We start from the raw sequence: 21,871 nt of genomic DNA, 5'->3' as shown, positions 1-21,871 counted from the left end.
TTCAAGACTTCTACAAGAAACAAAGACTAAAACTAAATTGTATCTTCATGATAAAAGCTTCATAAATTGTGAATTACAGTTTTTGTTCTATCTTGTGTGTTCAGGAATATAATGGAATTATTTAGAGGTAACTTCTGTTTGAAAACTGCTTGTCAGAAGTCCTCTCAAACCTTCTTAAAAGTGTGTTTTACTGAACTGCCTAATCTTAATGTTTGGGCTCACCAATGTCAAAGTTTGGCTCTAATCCTCCCTTTATCATGATCATTCAAATTTCTATCTCAGATGTTGTATAGTATTTAGAGCTCCCACTTCCTGAGGTTTAAGGAACTTTAATGGAAAGAAGTTAAAACCAATTCAGAGTTGATTATCTGCATGCAGGTGCAGTTTAATCTACTCTCAGTGTGCATGTTTTTGCTTACCTGGATTAATATTTTCTGGACCAACTTTAAGACTAAAGGGATCTATTTTTAATAACCTAGTATGTCCACATGGTTTTCAGTAATAAAGTGTCTCGGCATTTCTCCTGGGCGTTAGACTAGATGACCTTTAAAGGTCCCTTCCAACCCAAACTATTCTATGATTGAGGCTGTTAAATCTGAACATCACCTGAATAGAAATTTACTTCATGTCTTTAGAATCTGTCTTACATACAGGAAACTTGGCTTCTACAAGTGTTGTTTTGGGGAGTTTTCTTCAAGAACCAGAACTTCCTGTAACAGTATCATGTTGAACTACTTAGTAGCTATATGCAGAGTCTAATTTTTACTTCAGTTTCGTTGACGGAGTATTTGATACTTTTTTCCTCAACAACTAGTTAGAAGTATGGTCCAAGAGAAACAAGTCACTGGCTATTTGGTGGAGGATGTCCTAAAAAACTGTTTCCACGGTCCTCTATCAATGATTGAGCTGCTTATAGACTTTCTCCTCTTTTTTTTTTTTCTTTTTTTCCCCCAGGACTAGAAAATTAGGAGATTACAGCAAACTCTGCGGTATACTGGAGTCACGTAGGAGTTTGTAGTGTGCATGCCATTGCCCAATTTCTCCTGCAAACAAGTTAGAAGGTGGGAAAGACAGAAGCTATTTGTCTTATGAAAGAGTCACAGAAATTGTTAGAGAAAGTGGCAGAAACACTGGCGTATCTGAATAAGAATAATTAAAACTTGGGACCAAACAAAATGTTTCTCTATCTGGCTGTTACCTGAGCTTTACCTAGCTACCTAGGTTAATATTTGGTGATCCTTGGTAGTAATAATAAAAAATGACAAATATTAATGATGTTTAGCGTATTATTAAGAATCTCATTTCTAGCCCGTAAATTTGGGGCAGCAATTCTTCTCTAGAGTAGTGTTCATGTAGTAACTGTGGACCGTATCAAAAAACTTGAGCCAGAAATGTTGCATTGGTCTGTCTCCTGTCATCTTTTAAATAGGTAACAATGAAATAGGTCATCTCTTGTTGAGGTGCTGTAAAGCCAGCGTTTTCAAGATACCTGTACAATCTTTCAACTGCTTATAGTCACTGCAAGTGAAGTGTTTGATCAGCTTCTTAGTCAAGTACGCATAAAAGCCTGATAGTTCCAAAGGTTTAATTCTCTATTTCTCTATCAGTGTAATAAATCTTAAATGGAATTATACTTTCAGATTAATTTTTATGCTGAGTATTTACCTATTGGTTTTGAGGGTTTTTTCTAAGACTAAGATAAGCAAGCTTTTAGGTTTCTAGCTGTGTCTTGTTGAGGCTGCAGAGGTAGGCTTTAGAATCTTCCATATGTGTCAAGGATGACTGCTTGATGTACAGGTTTGGGGTTTCTCTACCATCAGATAGGCCATTGTCAGACTCTTCTAGGAAACTTCCATTTACAACAGAAAGTCTCTTAAACTTGTTTTCCTTACATAGTCAGTAGTCTTGCACACTTCTTTGGCTGAATGTTTGCCTGCAGAAAGATTGTATCTGCTGTTCCTCAGTGCCTGAGACTAAACACCACAAGGTACTATACAATTTCTTTAAACACATTCAAATTTGCCCTGGAAACAGACTTTTGTCCTGGATATGATGACGTTTCTTTAAGATACTGACAAGCCTGGCCCGTGGGTTTTTGGAGGGGTAAGTTGGTGTTTCCTGAACTGCTAAAATTGAAGCTGAAGCAAGGTAACAAATGAGAAGATGTGCAACTGGTTCTTCATACACGTTATTCTAATGTTGTGGCTCTAGTGTTCGGATAAGCAATAAAAAATTGACTTACGAAACTTTTAACTTATTTTGCAATAAAATATTCTTTAATCAATTTTTGACCTGGACTCCTAGATGAAGCAGCCTTTTAACTTGCTTTTGAGAGCACAGATAAAGCATTGGATTTTGTTTGTTAATAAAACCAGGGACCTTGTTGACATGGTGATGTGTCAGTTGTGACAGCTCATCCCTTGATTAAAAAAAGTCATCTCCTTTCATTGCCTAAAGTCCTCCGCAGCTTCAAAAGCTTTAGACTTCCTGTGTACTTAATTTATCAAGGAAGGATCATTTGTTCATGAAATAGTGAACAAGTGAAGACAGAATCTTAGTCTGAAATGAAGAGTTCTCCACTGAACTTGATTACTGATTGCTTCTACTGAGCAATACATCATTTTAGAAGTTGGTGTTGAACATTTAAATCCTTCAGCTAGAGCAGTCATACAACCTTTTTTTTTCTCTCAGCCTGACTGTTCTGAAGATTCACATGCAACATGTGGGCAATAAAAGAATAGAATAGAATATTTCAGTTGGAAGGGACCTACAATGATCATCTCATCCAACTGCCATCAAGGCTATGGCCCTGACTTTTCTGGGTCAGATCTGGAGAATATTAATAAAATTCCACTTTCATGTGTGGTCATTAATGAAAGAGCTCAGATTTAGACTGGTACTGCTTTTTGCATTATGTACTGAATTTACAGAAGCAGTATTTGTTTCAAGAGAAGCAATTGTTCTTCTGAGTAGACTCATTGACTTTTGCAGTAATGTTAAATTTATTTTCTAGACTACAGTGGATATAACCAAATGTAAACTTCTGTTGACAGTCATCCTCTTGGAGTTCCTTTTTGCACCTTGAAAGTGTATCTCCACAATACAGTGCTGGGAAAGAAATACCAGTGACAGTTTTGTTTCAGTGTCTTAAACACCTTAGAATTATGTAAATACGTTCTGCTGACTTTAAAGTCTCTAGCATATGCTTTGTACTCTAAAAAGCACATATAAAACCTGACTAGTCACTGAACGACTAAGAGGACTTAAGTACAAATGCTTGAGCTGCTTTTGAGACTGTTTTCATTTTTCCATAATAGTGATACCATTGGTCATTGCTGTAGGCTTTAATACTATTTTTGGTTTGTTTTCTATAACTTGTAATTTTCTGCTCACTATATGACATCTTTGTTTTTCTGCTGTGAAGGTCATCAACCATCACAGTGCTGGGAACAAATTTCTGGAAATGGGAAGGAATGTAGTTGTATTTCATGCTGTGCTGATGTGTCTTCTTAAAACAAAACTGAAAACAAACAATCCCCCCCAATACACAATGTTTGTAATCACTGTGAATAGTTTATCAGTGAGCTGGATATTTATTTAGTTCCTGATAAGCTTCAGCAGCACATGAAGCAACTCTTTTATGATTCTTGAACAAAAGTTTTGAATGTCTTTCTAAATTTGTAAAATCCCTTGAATTAAAGATCTGTAACTGAAGGATCGCTATCATCCTGCGTAAAGCTGCATTTCCTCAAGTTCATAGTTTAAGCTTAAACTTTACCGTTCTAACAGTTTAATGAATTTCCTTAGCAGGCAACTGGTGGTGGTGTTTGCATGTTTCTAATGCTAAAAAAAAAAGTTCAATGTACTGTAATTTAGCTTGGTACCTGTATTGTGTAAGAACCCTACAGCTCATAGTATGAGTATCAACTTTCTTTGATTCCCCCCGTGCCCCCCCCCCCCCCCCCAACATGGTGGGTTTTTTCCAAACATGGGTGGTTTTTTTAAACTTTTTTTAAACATGGGGGGTTTTTTTCAGACATGAAGTTTAAAATCTACTTGTATTTGTGTACTGCAGCAGTATGATTGTGATTAAATCCATCCAAAGCTGCATCTTGATGCAGTTGCATCTTTAAAAATCTTTAATATTTTTAATCTAGTTTCATTCTATAAATGAATTTGTCCAACCAGTCAACAAGTCCATTAAGTTAAATTGACATGTATTGGATACTGCTGTGTATAGTGTACTTTTGTGTAAAGAAAATGAAGATAAATGACAGTTTCTTGGTTTTGTTCTTTAAATAGTAGAAAGTGGGAAGAGTTAAGAGTCAGGTTTTAGACAATGCTTGAAGTTTCTTGCAAAACTAGCAATAAGCTCTGTGGTTATCTGGGAGGGATGTATATGTACCTCAGAGAAGCTGCCTAGCCTATCCTTTAGGGTGCAAGGGTTTCTCTTCTTTTACTCAACTCAGCTATTAAGTAGTTGTGAAGAACAAAACTGTTTTCTTTTGGGGAAAATAGGTGGCATTAATTTGCTTCCCCAGAAAAATGGTTATGTTTCTGGATGACTGCAAAACACAAGAAACTGTATAAAGTTGCTTAAATAAAGATTTTTAAAAACAAATTAGAAAACACTTTTTTTCCTACAAAAAATGGAGCTGAAATATGAAGGAGAAAATTTACCACTTCTTTTCCCTCTCATTTTAGGGTACAGTCAATGGTGTGCTGCTCGTGACGCCAAATAATATAATGTTTGATCCTCATAAAATGGATCCTCTGGTCCAAGAGAATGGCTGTGAAGAGTATGGCATCATGTGTCCAATGGAAGAAGTGACGTCAGCTGCTCTGTATAAGGAAATTGTGGACAGCAAAATTAAGGATTCATTAATCATGTAAGATAGAATAGTATTTATAAAGCTTTGAGTAAATATGAACTGTAGCCATATTGCTGACCATACAAAATTAGCAAAACCATATTTTCTTCTGTTTTCCTTTTTAAGAAGAGCATCAAAGATTGGCTTGGAAGGACCCTTGAGAAAGCTTGCTTTACCTTAAGTTCTCACGTTCTGTATGCTATATAGAATATATCCTCTTCTATATGCATGGATTCTAACTTCCTCCAATAGTCTCTTTTAAAAATCAGTGTATAACAAGAGGTACCACATCACTTCCTCTGCCCCTTCCCCACTATGAAAACAGTAACAGATGCGTTTGATTCTTCGGTAATTTAACAGCTGATGTACAGAATAGAAAAGGTGCAAATCTTTATTGTTTACCATTTTCCACTTCTCAAACTAGCTTCACATACCCTCTTTTTGCTCTGATAAATGATTGTAAGACTAATTTTGAGGCTTGTGTATATTTTTATGGCATTAGGAGTATATTTTTTCCCTCTTTGGCTCGGGGAGGAACTGCATATTCGCCTTTGGGTATAGCCTTGTTTGGCATGAGCAGAGTGACTTTGGATCGGTGAGCTTTAATTGCTGGTGTTCAGCACTTAAAACTGTCTTTAAACAGCATTATGAAAAATCTTTGTTCCATTCTGTCTGTTGCCTAATTTTTATACTGTCCTCAGAAATAGGATGTATTCTAACATTAAAGCCAAAAAGGATTTAAAAAACAATAAAAAAAATTATGCCACCTTTACCTATCACAGCCCATAAAGCACGAACTTTTACAGACTACCTTGATCATCTAACTGCAGGGAAGTGGACTCCTTTAACCAAGGTAGAGTTGTCTTTATGTATGAGAGAGTAAAGCTGTTTCCCTGATGTGTAACTCTAAAAAATGTAACCATTTTCAGTAAGGTATAAAGATTCTCAGTAACTCTGAAAAATGCCCTTTTACAGTTCTTACAGGTAGTATGCTAAGCACATCTTTTTTTTATAATCTTGCGTATCTGGACACCCAGAAGAAATAACTTGTCTTGTACCATTTTTAAGCTCAGTTTCAGCAGAGACTTGGTAGTAAACTGGTATCTTGGCATGGTCTTGTTTGCTGCCTGAAGTCATGTGTTTCTTGAAAGAGCAACTCATGTATGTATTAGTATAGTAGTACTTTTGGGGCTTTTGATTTAGTATGACGATGCCTTCAGCATGATTGCTTTCTGGAAGTTTATTTTCCAGATTGAGTTTTAAAAAGTTGCTCGTAGTTCCTACTTCAATTGATGTATAGAGCAAGTAATGAGGTTATGAAAATTAGATGACTCTTTTTAATCTACCTGTTTGAATCATAATATTGCAGTTGCAAAAGAAGTCTTTTTCCTAGCATGTTTAGTTTCTTAATGACTCAATGGTGACTCGCAAGTTTACCTTCCATGCCCCATTGATTTTTGTGCTCTTGTAGCACACACATTTCCTGTTTTGTTTATAATATAAATGCATATGGAATGAAAACATGTCTAATAATGAAAGTTCACACTGTGCATTCATTGCCCTGTATGTCCGATCTGATTTATCTTTCTTGTCAACTTTATAAACTATTAAATAGAACACTAACTTCTAGCGTTTTCTTCAGTCCCAGCACTTTTATGCCTTAACCTCATAAAAATTTGAGACGTTTATAAATTTTGGGGAAAATAAAATTCAAATTTCTAAGTCTGTAACCAGAACTCCTAACAGCTACAGGTAGATCTGACAAGACCTGTGTGTCTCAAGGTATTTGAGACTTAAATCATGTTTTCCCACTATTACTTTTTTCTAAATATTCCACTGTTGTAATTAACCCTCTTTTCCTCTCCCAATTTAGCCAGCTTTCAAACCTGTTTAAACTTGGAAAAACAATCTGAATACTGAAAATAAGATTATTGATATAATTGATCACAAACCCAATGGATTCTTTGGTTCTTAAAAGTGCAATTTCATGTTGTATAGTTTCTATATATAAACCACAATCTATGGTGAAACTGGAAAAAAAATATATATCTGAAAATATACAGCTGTTCTAAAGATTTCATGAACCTTAGGTTGTGCTTGTCTAAGAGCACCTCTTACCAGCATAATCTTGAAAAATTAAGGAAACAGCCCAGTCTAATCCACATGCTTTGTAAGCAAAGTTAATAGATCAGCACAAGCTTAATATCAGCTTCATGTTAACACTTGGGTAAGAGGGTGCATTTGCTTTGCAAACATCCTCAATTTTAGCGCTCTCAGTAATGTCAGTAATATGACCTAACTGAATAAAAAGTTTTGTTGACGTGTGGAGTGGATTTATCCTTCTTCAAGATGAGCGATTAAGGTACAAGCTTCTTAAAAGCATTTGATACTAGGTAATGGAAGATGTAATGTGCTTGCAGTAGCAAGGGAGTTAGCATTGAGAACTCTAGTCAAACGTATGTTTAAACATGAGAAATTTATGGAGGTTGTGTACTGTTCAGTTTTTTTGACAACAGTGGAAAAGCTTGAGTCCTGTAGATGTAGTTGAGCATGTTCACAGTCCCCTTGTAGTCCTCTTTTAAAACTCATAGAATTACTGGTTAGCTTATTTTGAAAGGCAGGTTTAAATAAGATTATTTCCTTTGGGGAAAAGAAGTTCTTTTATGCTTGCTTTTTTCTTTCTTACACTATTTATCAACATTTGATGTCTGCTCTGTAAATTGTTCATTTGTACCAAGTAGTTTGGGATTTATTTTGCCTAACAGTGGTATCCTCAAAGTTAGGTACCTGACTGGTGAAGACACTAATCACTGTTAGGTATTTCCCATGGGCAGAATGGTAAGATCTACCTTGATGGTTCCTGTTGTTCTGCATTGACTAGCTTAGATAGTTAAGGTTCGACCAGATGATTTCTGCCATTCATTTCTTACCAGTGAGCTAGGTGTTCATTTCATAATAGAGTAGGACAGATCCATACAATTGTACTGCCCTCTTTGGTAGACAAATTTAAAAGATTGTGGAAGATTTCTACCTTTAGAGATTATGGTTGTGTGTAGTTTTTTGTTGTTTTTCCCATTTTATATTTACACTTTAAGCATCTCAAACAATCTTGTTGGTTTCCAAGGAGAGCTTCTCCTTGCAAAAGTAATGTCATGAAGTTGAGAAGTCCTATCTATGTCATGCTGGCAAAAGGTCTGCTATAAGCTTACTGTTACAAGAACATATTTTATGCTTGTTTCTTATTACCGATGCTCTGGAATTTTTTTTAGTTTGTTGGGTTTTTTGTTTGTTTGCTTTAAGAGCACCTTTAAATTTTTTCAGCATTAGACAAAACTTACTAAAGAGCTCGATGTAAAAGGCACCTGCTGTAACAACATTCTTATTTGCTCAACAGAGATGTAGAACAGCTGTCTGTAAGGGAACTGTGCCATTCCAAGAAAGCTGCAAAGAGCAATACAGATGAAATGGATTCCAGGATTCGGGATACAGGCAATGACAGTGCTAGTACTGCCCCAAGGAGCACAGAGGAGTCTCTTTCAGAAGATGTCTTCACAGAATCAGAACTCTCTCCAATACGTGAGGAGCATGTTTCCTCAGATGAGCTTCGACAAGACAAATCTTCTGGAGCATCATCAGAATCTGTCCAAACAATAAACCAGACTAGTGCTGAATGTTTAACAATGATTTCAGACTCAAATGAAGCTGCCAGTGACTTAAAACCCAGTGCCGAAATGGTTGTAAATGATAAACAGTTTGGTACCCACAGCTTAGGTTCAGAAAGTGCTGAAATGTCTATAAAGGGGGGACAAGAACCTAGTGAAAATATTGCAGATGTCCTCCAGCAGTCTTTGCAAGGATCACATGGTAGTGAAGAGCATGACAAAGAGGCAGAAGTGGGCAATGATCAATATTCCTCATTAGGAAAAGAAGCAGAAGGAGAGAGTAAGACGAGAGAGGAATGTCCGCATTGTGAAGATACCACAGACTCTCAAAAGAGAGAGACAACTAGCAAAGGAAAAGTAGTGAGAGAGCGAACTCAAGACTCGGAGACAGAAGTTGAGGAACTCCGCAAACTCTGGAAGACCCACACTATGCAACAAACCAAACAACAAAGAGAAAACATGCAACAGGATTCTCAAAAAGAAGTTGGTCAGAAAACTGTGACTGCAGGAGATGGGCAATTAGAAGGTGAGTGAGTCAGTATTTACGGATACCGTGTTAGCCTTCAGATTTACAATGTATCTCCCTCCAGCTCATCAGAATTTTTCTTGTTCTTCATTCTGTAGAACACATCTCCCCATATATTGCTTATATTTCTCATTGGCTTGAAGATATACCTAAGTTACACCTTATATAAACCAGTGGGGAAAATATTGCTCGGAAAACTGAAAACATGAATACCTTTATTACTGTCATTTTTCCTCATTAAGATTATATTTATGATCATATTAAAACACAGTATCTTTGTAGGGGAGATTTAAATGAGCTGTAAAGTTAGATCCATGATGCATTGGTCACTGTAGAGCTCAAAATTAAAAATGTTCTTTAGCAATCAGCTAGCTGTCACTTAAATTTTGATCCCAGTGTACATGTGTATGAATTTCAGAGAAATGAATTTCATCTTATTTATAGCATGTCTACCTTGTGGTTAAGGTTTATTATGTGAGCAGTGAACACTGAAGTCTTAACACTCTTTGATACTTTCAGAACTTTGTTTCACTTGCATCTTGTCATACTTCCATGCTGACTAGAACAAGGTTAAGCATACAAAAAGCATTTCTCAGGATAAATAAGAGCTAGATGGTAAGAAACTAATACTGTGAATATGGGGAACAACTAGTTCTATTTCTTGAGTACCTTTACTCTTCTGCAAAGATCAGGCCCTAGAATTATTAGGTGGAAGTTATCTTGAAAGTCTGTTGAAGTTACTCAATTCATATAAAAAAAAAAAAAACTTTGTCTTTTTTAAGTAACTTAAAGATGTTTCTGTATGTATTGATTTTGCTTTTTAAAAAAATTTATAGGTCACTTACTGATGCCGTACCATCTTACTAATGGAGATAAACTAGTTGTTTTAATTGTGTAATATTTGGGGGGCTAGAAACAAAACATATCTATAATGCCTCTCACAAACTAACATATTATACATGAAGTGCATTTGAAGGTCAAATTGTTTGTTAATTATCAAAAGCTGAGATTGTATTGAATAGAGAGGTATATTCTTCGATTGACAGAAATTCGTCTTAGACTTCAGAATTTGATATGATATTTTTTGTTGGTTTTTTTTCCTCCTGTTATGGAAGTAACTGAATTTTGAAATTTGAAGCAGATTAATAGTTGCATCATTCTGTGATAAGTTTGGCTTTTATGCCTTAAATATTAGAGTAAATCCTCTGGCAAAAGTGTCAGCTAGCAGTAGTTGCTGGCTGTGACTTTTAAAAAAAAAATGCAAGCACCAAGTGTTCTTTGCCACAATTGCTGCTTTTCTTAAAATTATTATTTAATTCAGTTGTATTAGATGCTTTAGTTTTGTCAGTTTTCTAAAAGATTGTATCATTGAGTGACTCTGCAGGTTTTTTATGATGATGTGATCCGTACAGTCACAGAGTATATACATATATAATCAAAAAAGTGTACATACAGTTAGACAGAGGAGTGCTGGCTAGAAACCTTCTGCACATAATGTTACAGCCTCACTGAAGGTTGTGGGGGTAAAATAGAAAAAAAATGAAAAAAGAAAAACACAGGTTACTTTTTTGGAGATTTGTGCCAATGATTTCAATCCAACTTCAGTTGGAATTACTGTATGTTTCTTATTCTTGCATATTTTATTAGCAGAATACAAATAAAACAGTAAATTATGAATCAGTATTTCTCAATCTAGATAGATTTGGTGAAGCTTCTACTGGCTTTGTCTACAGGCAAGTTTAAATAGGGCAAGGTAAAAGCATAGATCTATTGCTTAACTCTGGAAGGTCATCGAAGACTAAATATGACAGGTTTATTAACAGTAGGTCACTAAAAACACTAGGTCATTAAAAAATTGAAACACTGTAAACACTTTCTAATATCCTATCAGACTAAAGCTCTGAAGTAGACATACTATGCGTTTTGTATCATTGAGTTACCTAGATAGTCTTTATCTCCTGCGTATAGCAAGGACTTAGTTGAATTTCTTCTTCTCTTTTGTGGGAGTTTTGAGCATCTAGGTTTTTGGGAGCTACCATTTCAATTTGCAGAGGTCAAATGTTTGAGTTTGGAATTAATGATCTATTTGTTCTGAATGTTGAACAGGTGATGCAATGCAAGTTGATAACTGAGTAGACTAGAATAGCTAAAAAGGTCTCCCTTGGATTTTTTTTTTTTATTACCCAGGACTCTATATTCTCTTCTATTTCTACAGACACTTATGTTAACCACTGGACTGAAATAAAAGCTAGCTGTAGTTGATACTTTGGAGAAATTTTAATGGTCTATAGTTTTGTGTGTGTATAAACAAGCTGATGAAATCTCATTAAAGATAACATGTCTGTTTGCTGCTTAGTTAGCTGGATATTGGCAGAGATTGAAGGGAGAAAAAAGGCATGAGACACACAATAGCCATTGCTAAAACCTTTTTTTTTCCTGATTAATTCTGTGTAAAACATACAAGAATATATTGGAGAACCCACCAAAAAAAGAATATCTTAAAGAGCCCTTTTAAGGTTTGGGGGCAGGGCTAAGTTGTTTGTTTTCATTCTCTCTGCTAGCTGGAACTATAATCTCACTCACTTTTCTTTTTTAATGTATGGTACAAATCCCACTTCTCTGAGCTCTAGGTTAGAGAAGTTCTAAACTGCTGCATCTGAGGGACCAAAATCCCAAATGTCAGATCATTTTAAGAGTAATTCTCTAACACTGCCACAAAGTTCATGTGCCAGTCCTATGAAACAGGTTTTTTGTTTATTTTGGGTTCTTTTTGGTTTTGTTTTTTTTTAATCTGACAATTTACCTTTGAGCTTACAGATTTATAAATTACTTCTAAATCATACGTATTACGACTATTCTACCATACTGTATACTGCAGGTATAATTCTAAAATGTTGTAACTGAAAATTAGGAGATGCACACTTAAATATTTATTAAAAAAAATCCTTATGTGAAACAACGCTATTCTAAGCTTTATGGTGAAAATCTGATTGCGAAAACATACAGTAGAGATGTTTATAGGTCAAGAAGGTGATGTTTTCTGTTCTTAGTGTATCTGTAGTCTGCATAGACACTGAAGGAGAACTTCAGCTGTAAAGAAAAGATGAATGTCCTAGAAAATGGGAACATATCTGTATGTACATGTAACACCAGAGGTAGGATAAATGCTTTGTTATAGCTGATCATAAGAACTCCTAAATTTACACTTTCCTTCCTTGCTTTAAAAAGTCTCTTGTAGCTGGAGCTCACGTTCTAGGATTTGGGCAATTAATCTAGCAAAGAAACAATTTTGAGAAGACTTCTTCCTTTACCTTCTGATGAATTGACAATCCAGACCTTAAAAGAATTATATGATTACCCTTTGTTCAATTAAATATACTAATGGAGGGAAAAAAACCATACCACAACATCCAGTATACTTCATCCTGAAATGGAGTTCATACCTTTAAAGTGTTTGATATAGCTAACAAATTAAAAAATCATCTCAATCCTCTATTAGTAGTGCCAGAACTCTTCTTTTTTAAATGAAAAGTAACTAATAAACAGCTTTGACGTATGTGAATCAAGCCTAAGTACTTATTTAACGCTGTGTCTTTTGCATGTATATGGAATATCGTTTTAACAGTGGCAGGGTTGTCTGATTCAGTGTTGAGGGATATGCATCGAGAATACCTTCTGAAATACTTTCAAGCATGGATGAAAGACTATCATAATGTGATCTAGGGTTGGAAGCAGAAATGAATGTTAGAATTATTCAAATGTGTTGTACTCTGAAGTTAATTCTGCTGATGCAATTTATGTAACAAAAAAAGGACAGGTAATTATTACTACCTATCTTACCTCATGTCCTATTACTTATTTATCTATACGTCCTATATGCCTGTATTGCCTAATACAAAATCGGCTAATAATTTTGTTAACCTCTTTTGTACATTGTGGATAGCTTATTCTTTCTTTACTAATAGGTTCTTCTCTTACAAAAGAAAAGAGACGACATCGATCTCACAAATTTCTGTGTCTCAGGGTTGGAAAACCCATGAGAAAAACATTTGTTTCACAAGCAAGTGCATCAATGCAACAGTATGCACAGAGGGATAAAAAACATGAGTACTGGTTTGCTGTTCCACAAGAAAGGTAAGAAGGAGGTAGACTGTAAAAATCAACACTTTCCAGTAGGTCTTTGAGCTTTTTTTCTGCACCATTCAAATTTTTTCAGTGAATGTGTCTATAAAGCAACACAAAAAAGGGACAACAACTAGGATATTGATGATTGGCTTGTACTTAACACTGGAATACCTCATTACCATACTGAAGCTTCACTGATTTACTTGAGTTACTTGTAGGTTCAGCCAGTAGTTTCTCATGATATTATTTAGGCTTGTGTTTGTAGCAAGTAAATAATGAAAGAAAGATTCAAGTAAATGGTGTCTGGTGAAGGAAGTGAGTTCCGCAACAAAGTTTTTATTGTCATTATCTGTGCTTCCCATTATTTGGAAACTTTCTAAAAATTGTCTCTACTTCTTAGAGCCCTGGGTTCAGAAGAGCTAGCTGGGGTTCTTTTGTCTTATCTTTATGTATGGAACTTCCTGGAAAAGTTTTGAACATATCTACCAGAAAAATATCTAAATTTGTTACAGTGATTCAAAGACATGAGATGTCCATGCTTACTCACTGGTAAAGTCTTGAATTCTGAAATGATCTTTACTGCTAGGAAACTGTGACTTATTTTCAAGTTGAATGTGATTTTTTGGGAGTATTGGAGATTATTATATCCTTGTCAGAAGAGGGGGGAGAAAAAGGAAAGAAACAACAACAAAAAACTATCAGCTATCATCCTGTATAAATACCTACACACAATGATCAAGTCACTTTTCCATCTTTTCTTTTGAGCTGAATGACATAGAATGTCCAGTTGGGGCACTGCAGTTGAGGACAGATATGGATCAATTGGAGAGAGTCCAGAGGAAAGCAGCAAGACTAATTAATGCCTAGAAAGTGTAACATATAAAGAAAATTAGAAGTAAGTGGGGTTCTTTAATCTAAAGGAGAAAAGGTTGATTACAAACATAAAATCATTTCATACTTAAAAGTTGGCTGCAACAAGAAAGGCAGTAGTCTCTTTTTTTTTTTTTTTTGTGTCCACTGTGAATGGAAATGTTTAATGGACTGAAATTACATGAAAATATTTGAGTTTTCCAACAGGGAGAACTGAGTCTGTGCTAGGGCATCACTAAATTGCTTTTAAACATCGCTCCCATTGCTCCTAAGTGGTGGAGATTATGCAATTTCTTGAGACAAATGTCTGTCACCCTGATTCTGGTATAGTTAATCCTGGCTGGGCCAGGTGACCTCTTATCGTTACAGTAAACTCAAATTTTCTTGTTCTATTCATATCATATTTAATTTGAAAAGAGGTAAATGTTTCACGTATGGCATTGATGTCTCGGTCAGCTGATTAAAATGATTACTGCCTCTTTGGTTCATTTTCTAATGTAGCAGAGCAAGTACTTGTCTTCAGCATAAAGCAGAATTTATCACCTATTTCAGAAGAAAGTTCTTGGTTTGCAGTCTGTATCTGATCTCCTTGGAAATTACTTCACCTATGAAGGGTTTCTCTCTCTAACTGCACGGGGAATTAGTAATCTGTTCTTTATCCATCCAGTGTGTGTACTATGGTTTTGTACACAGTCACATGTGGTGGTAGTGAGGTGTTTGTTTTCTTAATTCAGTGTTAACCTTGCTGAGTGCTACTCTGCATAGGTCAAAATATTTAGCATCGACCCAGTTGTCTTTGTCACCTAGAGGTAAGAAAGAGAAAAAAGTACGTATCTGACAAACCTGCATTATTTCAGCGTTCTTAATCTCAAATGAGCCCGTCTGGGAAGGAGTGTCTTTAGAGTTCCTTAAACATCAAGTTTTATTTACTTCTTTAACTGCTATAATTGTACACAACTTCAAGTTCTTAAAGTTAAAATCAGGTTTTTTTTTATTTTCCTACTTGTAAGACTGTTTAAATTGATACCTCGTTCAGTGCATGAGGAGCCTACAGCTTCTTGTTCTGACTTTGTCATAGAACTTACCTAGCCTTATGCATCTGAAATATTTCATTCACTCTTACTGTCAGAGAAAGATATGTCCTTTTTTTTTTTCCCCCTTTCATCAATGTTATTCAGGAACCTTAATTTTAACAAGGGTGACTTTGAATAACTGACACTGTTCAGAGACTATTATTACATATGTGTGTGCATACATATAGCTGCAGTTTTGAGAGACTTTGCTGCTCTGTATCTCTTGCTGTTCTTTCAGTATTCAGTTTTGCAAGGATTTAGTAAGGTGCGGGGGGGAAGTCCAAATATTGTTCTGCATGCTAATCCAGTATGCAGATTCTGGATAGCAAATATCTCTGGAGAGAGACAAAAGGAATATTCAAACTCTTGGTAACCAGAGCCACAAAGCTCTAGCTCTGAAGCTGTCTTTTCCATGATAAAGAGATACTAGTAGATTCATTGCATGTCCTTTTTCTAAATGCTCCATCTGTGCACCTACAGGAAATGCTTGAACAGTATAGACTGACATCTGTTGGGATTGTAAATAACTTTCTTCTTGTCATTTGGGCATTTTGTTCTTCCAGACTGGAGAACCATGCCATTTGTGGCAGATAACAACTTAAAAGGAGGTAACTTTGAGTCTTGGTACTTACTGCAGTCCTGCAGTTAGATTAGTCTGTAGTTTATGATCTATCTATAAATATGCACGCTTGCAGCCTTATTTCCTTATATCTCTAGTAATTCTCTCAGTCTGTATAATTTTAGTTACATGTCTTGCGAGTGTTCAGCTCTTCTTCAGGGGTGGGGAAAACAGACATGCAGACACTTTCAAATTCCAGTTTTGTTTATGTTTTTATGTCACTTTTTAAATAAAATAAAAAAATCTTAGTGTTTTATTTTGGAGGTTATTTCAATTGTAAACAGATTTCCAACGGGACAGAAGTGATTGAAGGACTGTACTTGTATATGAAAACTCAGCTAGTCAATTACCAACTTGTTTCCTGTTTTTCCTCCAGTGTCAGCTTCATATAATTAAAAAGAAAAAAAACCTAGCTTTTTTCAATTGTCTCTAATATCTAGTAAAACATGAAATAGTAAGTATTTTCATTTTAACCTTAAATACTTCATAATTATTAGACATGACCCAAAAGATCACAAACTTACCTTATTTTTCTTTTCTGTATTATTACTTGATTTCTCTAGGACAGATCACTTGTATGTCTTCTTTATCCAGTGGAGTCCAGAGATATATGCAGAAGATACTGGGGAATCTCTTCGGGAACCTGGATTTATAGTGGTAAAAAAGAAGGAAGAGCCTGAAACTAGTGAAGAATCTGCTACTGAAGAAACTGCTAAAGAGTGGGAGGTAAGGAAGAACAGTGTCAAAGATAGAAAGGTATATTTTTTTAATACTTTCATAGGAATATAGTTAAAATAGTGTTAAATACTTTCCAATAAGAAAAACAAAGCAATGTGCTTTATTAGTCTGCTTACTATGATCATGACTTTAATTTATGCCATCCTAATGCTTTGCTCTAACATCAGTTCAGGGCAACATTTCACAATTACAAGTCATTTTTGTATGGAGCAAATTGTAACTTAAAACTCAGAGTTGAAAGGAATGTGAGTACAGCAAAGAAGTTGCAACTTTGATGAAGCAGACTTAGTTTTCACTCAAACTGACAGTTTCTGATATTTATTATTCCTGTATCTAGAATGCTGAATACTTATTGTTAAGTCTCAAAACAGGGATGAGACAACAAAAAAGGAAAATTAATCTGTTAATGACATGTTTTTCCAATAATCCAGTAGTTAACTTCTCAGTTATAACTTCTTCATACATTAAGATGCTGCTGCATGGATTTTAGTAATACACTGTAACTGGAACTATCTTCTTATTTTTTATAACAAACACATTTCTCCCATGTGAATCTGTGTCCACTGTGTTTCTATGGACACATCTTTACGTGTCTACATGGTTTTGTTTTGTAGTGTACATACAGTTAAAGCACTTGTAGTCTTGTGCATTCAAGTGTCAGTCAAAAGTTTGATGATTCTTGTCATATATATTGTAGAAGTATCCCATCAGCACTGTTTAACTTGAGTCTCAGGACAGCAATTGCAATCTCTGACTGTAAGACTGATTTTTCCTTTTTCTTCCCCCTCCCCTAGTCCCTCCCCGCAATGGAGCATGTTGAAATTAAGGAAGTCTATACTTGTATTTTATGTAGAGTGTAAAAGAAACTTCAAAAATCTGCAATAGTCTAAGTACGGGTAATAGTTTTCTTCTTAGCTCCAAAATTTAGAATCATAGTAGAACTCTGACTTCAAACTTCTCACTTACTTAGCTGAAGTATTAGGCTGTGGTTACAAAAAACTATCTCTGCAGCTCAGTGATTTTGCATGGAGCATTTTTGCTGTGAGACATTGAAATGAGTATCATAAAAGCATGTCTTTTGAATCTTCATATTTTCAGTGTGTATATATATTGCTTGAGTATTTTTACCAGCAATGTATTTTGGTGTTGACTCTTGCTCAAAGCCTTTAAGTATTTGATGTTTTAAAACTTGGCCTGTTGGAACACAGGGATCAGTGGCAAGTGACCAATATTATGGTTTAAGGCACAGTATGTCTCTCTTCTAATGAGCTCTTCAGTAACTTTGCACCTTAATATAATTACAGAATAATTTCCACAGAAAATAGTGCAAAATTTTCTACAGGATTAAATGTTGTAACTTTTTAGGAGTTATTTCTGAAGATAGTAGAGGCAGTCCTTTTCCTACATGTATTAAAATCTGTAAGTTATTTACTACAGAATGAGGTCATGCCTTAAGCCTTTATTTAGGTCTCCTTTGGAAACAATTGTAGAAGACATATTTCAAAAATAGTGTCATTTCTATATGTGTTATGTGAAAATTATGTCAAGTTTGGTTCTCTTAAGATTATCAAATAATAATTTTCTGGATTTAAAAGTTAGTGTGATTAGTGAGGTGCATAACGGTTTTTTTAAAAAGTTATCTAAGTTCAAGAAATATGCTAATGTGGTGGTCTGTGCATTTTAACTTGAGTAATGTGACTTCTTATGACTGACTTCTAGTATAAATCTGAAAGCTGTTAAAAACTAAGTTTTTAATCAGAAATGTTTGACAGTACCAGATGGTTCAACCTGTCATTACATACAACTGCATTTTAGTGGCTTTTAACATGTGCTGGAAAGTATCAGTACATACAGGGAATTGTAGCTGTTGTTGTTGTCATAGAATCATTAAGGTTGGAAAAGACCTCTAAGATCATCGAGTCCAACCGTCAACCCAACACCACCATGCCCACTAAACCATGTCCCTAAGCGCCTCATCTACTCGTCTTTTAAATACCTCCAGGGATGGGGACTCCACCACTTCCCTGGGCAGCCTGGTCCAATGTTTCACCACTCTTTCAGTAAAGACATTTTTCCTCACGTCCAATCTAAACCTCCCCTGGTACAACTTGAGGCCATTTCCTCTCATCCTATCGCCTGTTACTTGGGAAAAGAGACCGACACCCACCTCGCTACAACCTCCTTTCAGGTAGTTGTAGAGAGTGATGAGGTCTCCCCTGAGCCTCCTTCTCTCCAGGCTAAACAGTCCCAGTTCCCTCAGCCGCTCCTCAGAAGACTCACGCTCTAGACCCTTCACCAGCTTCGTTGCCCTTCTCTGGACACGCTCCAGCACCTCAATGTCTTTCTTGTAGTGAGGGGCCCAAAACTGAACACAGTATTCGAGGTGCGGCCTCACCAGTGCCGAGTACAGGGGCACGATCACTTCCCTACTCCTGCTGGCCACGCTATTTCTGATACAGGCCAGGATGCCATTGGCCTTCTTGGCCGCCTGGGCACACTGCCGGCTCATGTTCAGCTGGCTATCGACCAGCACCCCCAGGTCCTTTTCCGCCAGGCAGCTTTCCAGCCACTCTTCCCCAAGCCTGTAGTGTTGCATGGGGTTGTTGTGGCTGAAGTGCAGGACTCGGCACTTGGCCTTGTTGAACCTCATACAGTTGGCCTGGGCCCATCGATCCAGCCTGTCCAGGTCCCTCTGCAGAGCCTTCCTACCCTCAAGCAGATCAACGCTCCCGCCCAACTTGGTGTTGTCTGCAAACTTACTGAGGGTGCACTCAATCCCCTCATCCAGATCATTGATAAAGATATTGAACAAGACTGGCCCCAGTACTGAGCCCTGGGGAACACCACTCGTGACTGGCCGCCAACTGGATCTAACGCCATTTACCACAACTCTCTGGGCCTGGCCGTCCAGCCAGTTTTTGACCCAGCACAGAGTACACCTGTCTAAGCCGTGAGCCGCCAGCTTCTCTAGGAGAATGCTGTGGGAGACGGTGTCAAAGGCCTTGCTGAAGTCCAGGTAGACCACATCCACAGCCTTTCCCTCATCCACTAGGCGGGTCACCTGGTCATAGAAGGAGATCAGGTTGGTCAAGCAGGACCTGCCTCTCATGAACCCGTGCTGGCTGGGCCTGATCCCCTTGGCTGTCCCATACATGCCTTGTGAGCACCCTCAAGATGAACCACTCCATCATCTTCCCCGGCACCGAGGTTAGGCTGACAGGCCTGTAGTTCCCCGGATCCTCCTTCCGGACCTTCTTGTAGAAGGGCCCATTAGTCATACCCATTAGTCATACCCATTATTCCCATTGAATTTCAGTCATTATTTTCAGTCAATATACTTCCTTCCTTTAACCCAACAAGCATTTTCTCTGTCAGCTCTTGATCCAGGTGTAATCTAAGATAGCAGGTGAACAGTATCATTGAAACCTTTTCGTGGGTATTGGGATGAAAAATAGGCAGTCTTCTTCAGAACACAGTGATGAGAAAACTCAGGGTGGAAGGGAAATGGAAAGCAAAATCTCGATGTACAAATGCATCATGAAGTACTGTTGATCTACGGAAAGAGGAAGCTAGTGGAGTAGCTTTCTTTTCAAAAAAGCATTCTCTCTGCTATTGTTGCACAGTATCTTAAAACCAGAGAAACAGGGAAGAGGATTAATGGGTAACCCAGGTGTGGTGCTTTGAGACAGCTTTTGCTTCTTTGATAGTCCTATGTTAACACATTCAGCTGCAGCTTTTTATCAAAAGATTTCAAGGAAGTACTGTGCCTTTTTTAGTGGAAAAGGAATTATGGGAAAAAGGAACAAGCAAAAGCAAAGATCAGTAACATATGAAACAAGTAGTAGGGGCTGGTTTATAATGTAAGTTTATTAAATGGATCAATGAATGGGACTGAACTCTTACTCTGAACTTACTCCAATCTTTCATCTGCTTATGCTTTCTTTTTCTACCTGTATACAGAGTAGTCTATTTCCTATCAGCCTTTTCCCTGAAGTAATCCAGTAGATGTAACCTCAGCTGATCTAGTGGCAAAGAGATCAAGACTTCTGCCATATTAAACCCTAGTTTGATCAAATACTGCACTGTATGAAGTGTCCAAAAAAAATAAAATCCAGGAATCGTTTAGCTGACTCTTTTTGTATTATATGCTACACACTTAGTAGATAACTGACTTAGAAATAACCATGAATCTACTACTGTCTAACATTACCATCAGTAAAGGTGACAAATTCATAGTTGTCAGTTACTTAGAGTTTAAAACAAACTCTGTGTGGGGGATCTTGTAGCTCCTGCCTTGCTGAGAGGCCTCTGCCTGTCCCATTGGCAAAGCTCTCTAAAAAGGATACTTTTTCACTTAAGATCAGTCCATGCTAAAGACTTGTCTCTGGTGTCCACTAGAAATGAATAGACAAGAATTTTATTTTATATATTATGTAAGAAATGAAACTGTGCTGCTAGGTTCTTAGTGGTGTTATCCCCATCTGTTTTCCTCGAATGTCTCTCTTACCTTCTTGTACTTAAGTGAATGGGCATACACCAAGGAAGAGGGTTGTTTTGGGTTGTGTGTGGGGCTTTTTGGTTTTGTGTTGTGGTTGTTTGGTTTGGTTTTTTTACCATCTGTACTGAGCCTTGGGGGTATAGAGGTATATTTATCATGGTATTCTTTTTTTACTTAATGTGTATAAGTTCAAGTGCTAATGGCCTTCTTTATCTGTTAGCACAAATAATTAATACTGTTTAGAAACCTATGTGTTGATAAACAAATGCTTTCTCCAAAGCATATTCTGTACTTGCATCTAAACATGGCAAGATTTAACAGCAAGCTGACTGTTTCTGTTGTGCAGTGCCTCAGAAACAACTTCCATCAGTACTTTATGGTCTAATTTTGTTTCCTCTTTAAGTTCAAGGTGTGTATGTAGTAATGTGTATAGAAATCAATGACGTAGTGTTAAGGTGCTTGCTGTTAGATAGCTGCAGATGCCTTAAACATCATTTTGATGCTAATTAGTACCACAGATTGCAAGTGTTAAGGACTTGTCACCTGGTGTTGGTAAAGGCATGGTACCACAGTATTTAAAAGCAGGGATGAGTCCTCAAGCACTGCTAATAGGATTGGTCTTATGCTTGAAGAAGTTTAACATGAGTGAAAAGGAAAAACTGCTTGTATCTCCTACAGTCTCCAAATCCTGGTTGAGAAATGAGTTTTCAATATTTCACAATTAATGTGATAAATAAACACAATATTTCAAATAAATTTCAGAATTTCAAATAAACACAAATATTTCCTATTTCTATAAAATAACTGCTAATAGTTTCTTATGGCTGCATAAAAGATTGCTTTTGTAAAAGAAGCATTGTTGACATTCCCTGTAAAGCATAAATGTTAT

The 21,871-nt window shown here is 36.5% G+C and overlaps 1 protein-coding gene across 7 annotated transcripts in view; it reads left to right on the top strand.

The window, feature by feature from the left end:
- OXR1 (oxidation resistance 1) overlaps positions 1 to 21,871 on the top strand; it is a 305,203-nt gene that overhangs the window by 250,440 nt on the left and 32,892 nt on the right. For all 7 annotated transcript variants that reach the window (XM_076329243.1, XM_076329239.1, XM_076329242.1 and 4 more), the window contains 4 exons: positions 4,705 to 4,889; positions 8,266 to 9,059; positions 13,025 to 13,193; positions 16,310 to 16,472. In XM_076329243.1, the coding sequence (XP_076185358.1) occupies positions 4,705 to 4,889; positions 8,266 to 9,059; positions 13,025 to 13,193; positions 16,310 to 16,472 (1,311 nt within the window). The remainder of the gene's footprint in view (positions 1 to 4,704; positions 4,890 to 8,265; positions 9,060 to 13,024; positions 13,194 to 16,309; positions 16,473 to 21,871) is intronic.

The sequence above is a fragment of the Aptenodytes patagonicus genome, chromosome 2 (assembly GCF_965638725.1).
Source record: "Aptenodytes patagonicus chromosome 2, bAptPat1.pri.cur, whole genome shotgun sequence".
NCBI lineage: Eukaryota > Metazoa > Chordata > Aves > Sphenisciformes > Spheniscidae > Aptenodytes > Aptenodytes patagonicus.
This window is presented reverse-complemented; position numbering and strand designations above follow the sequence as displayed.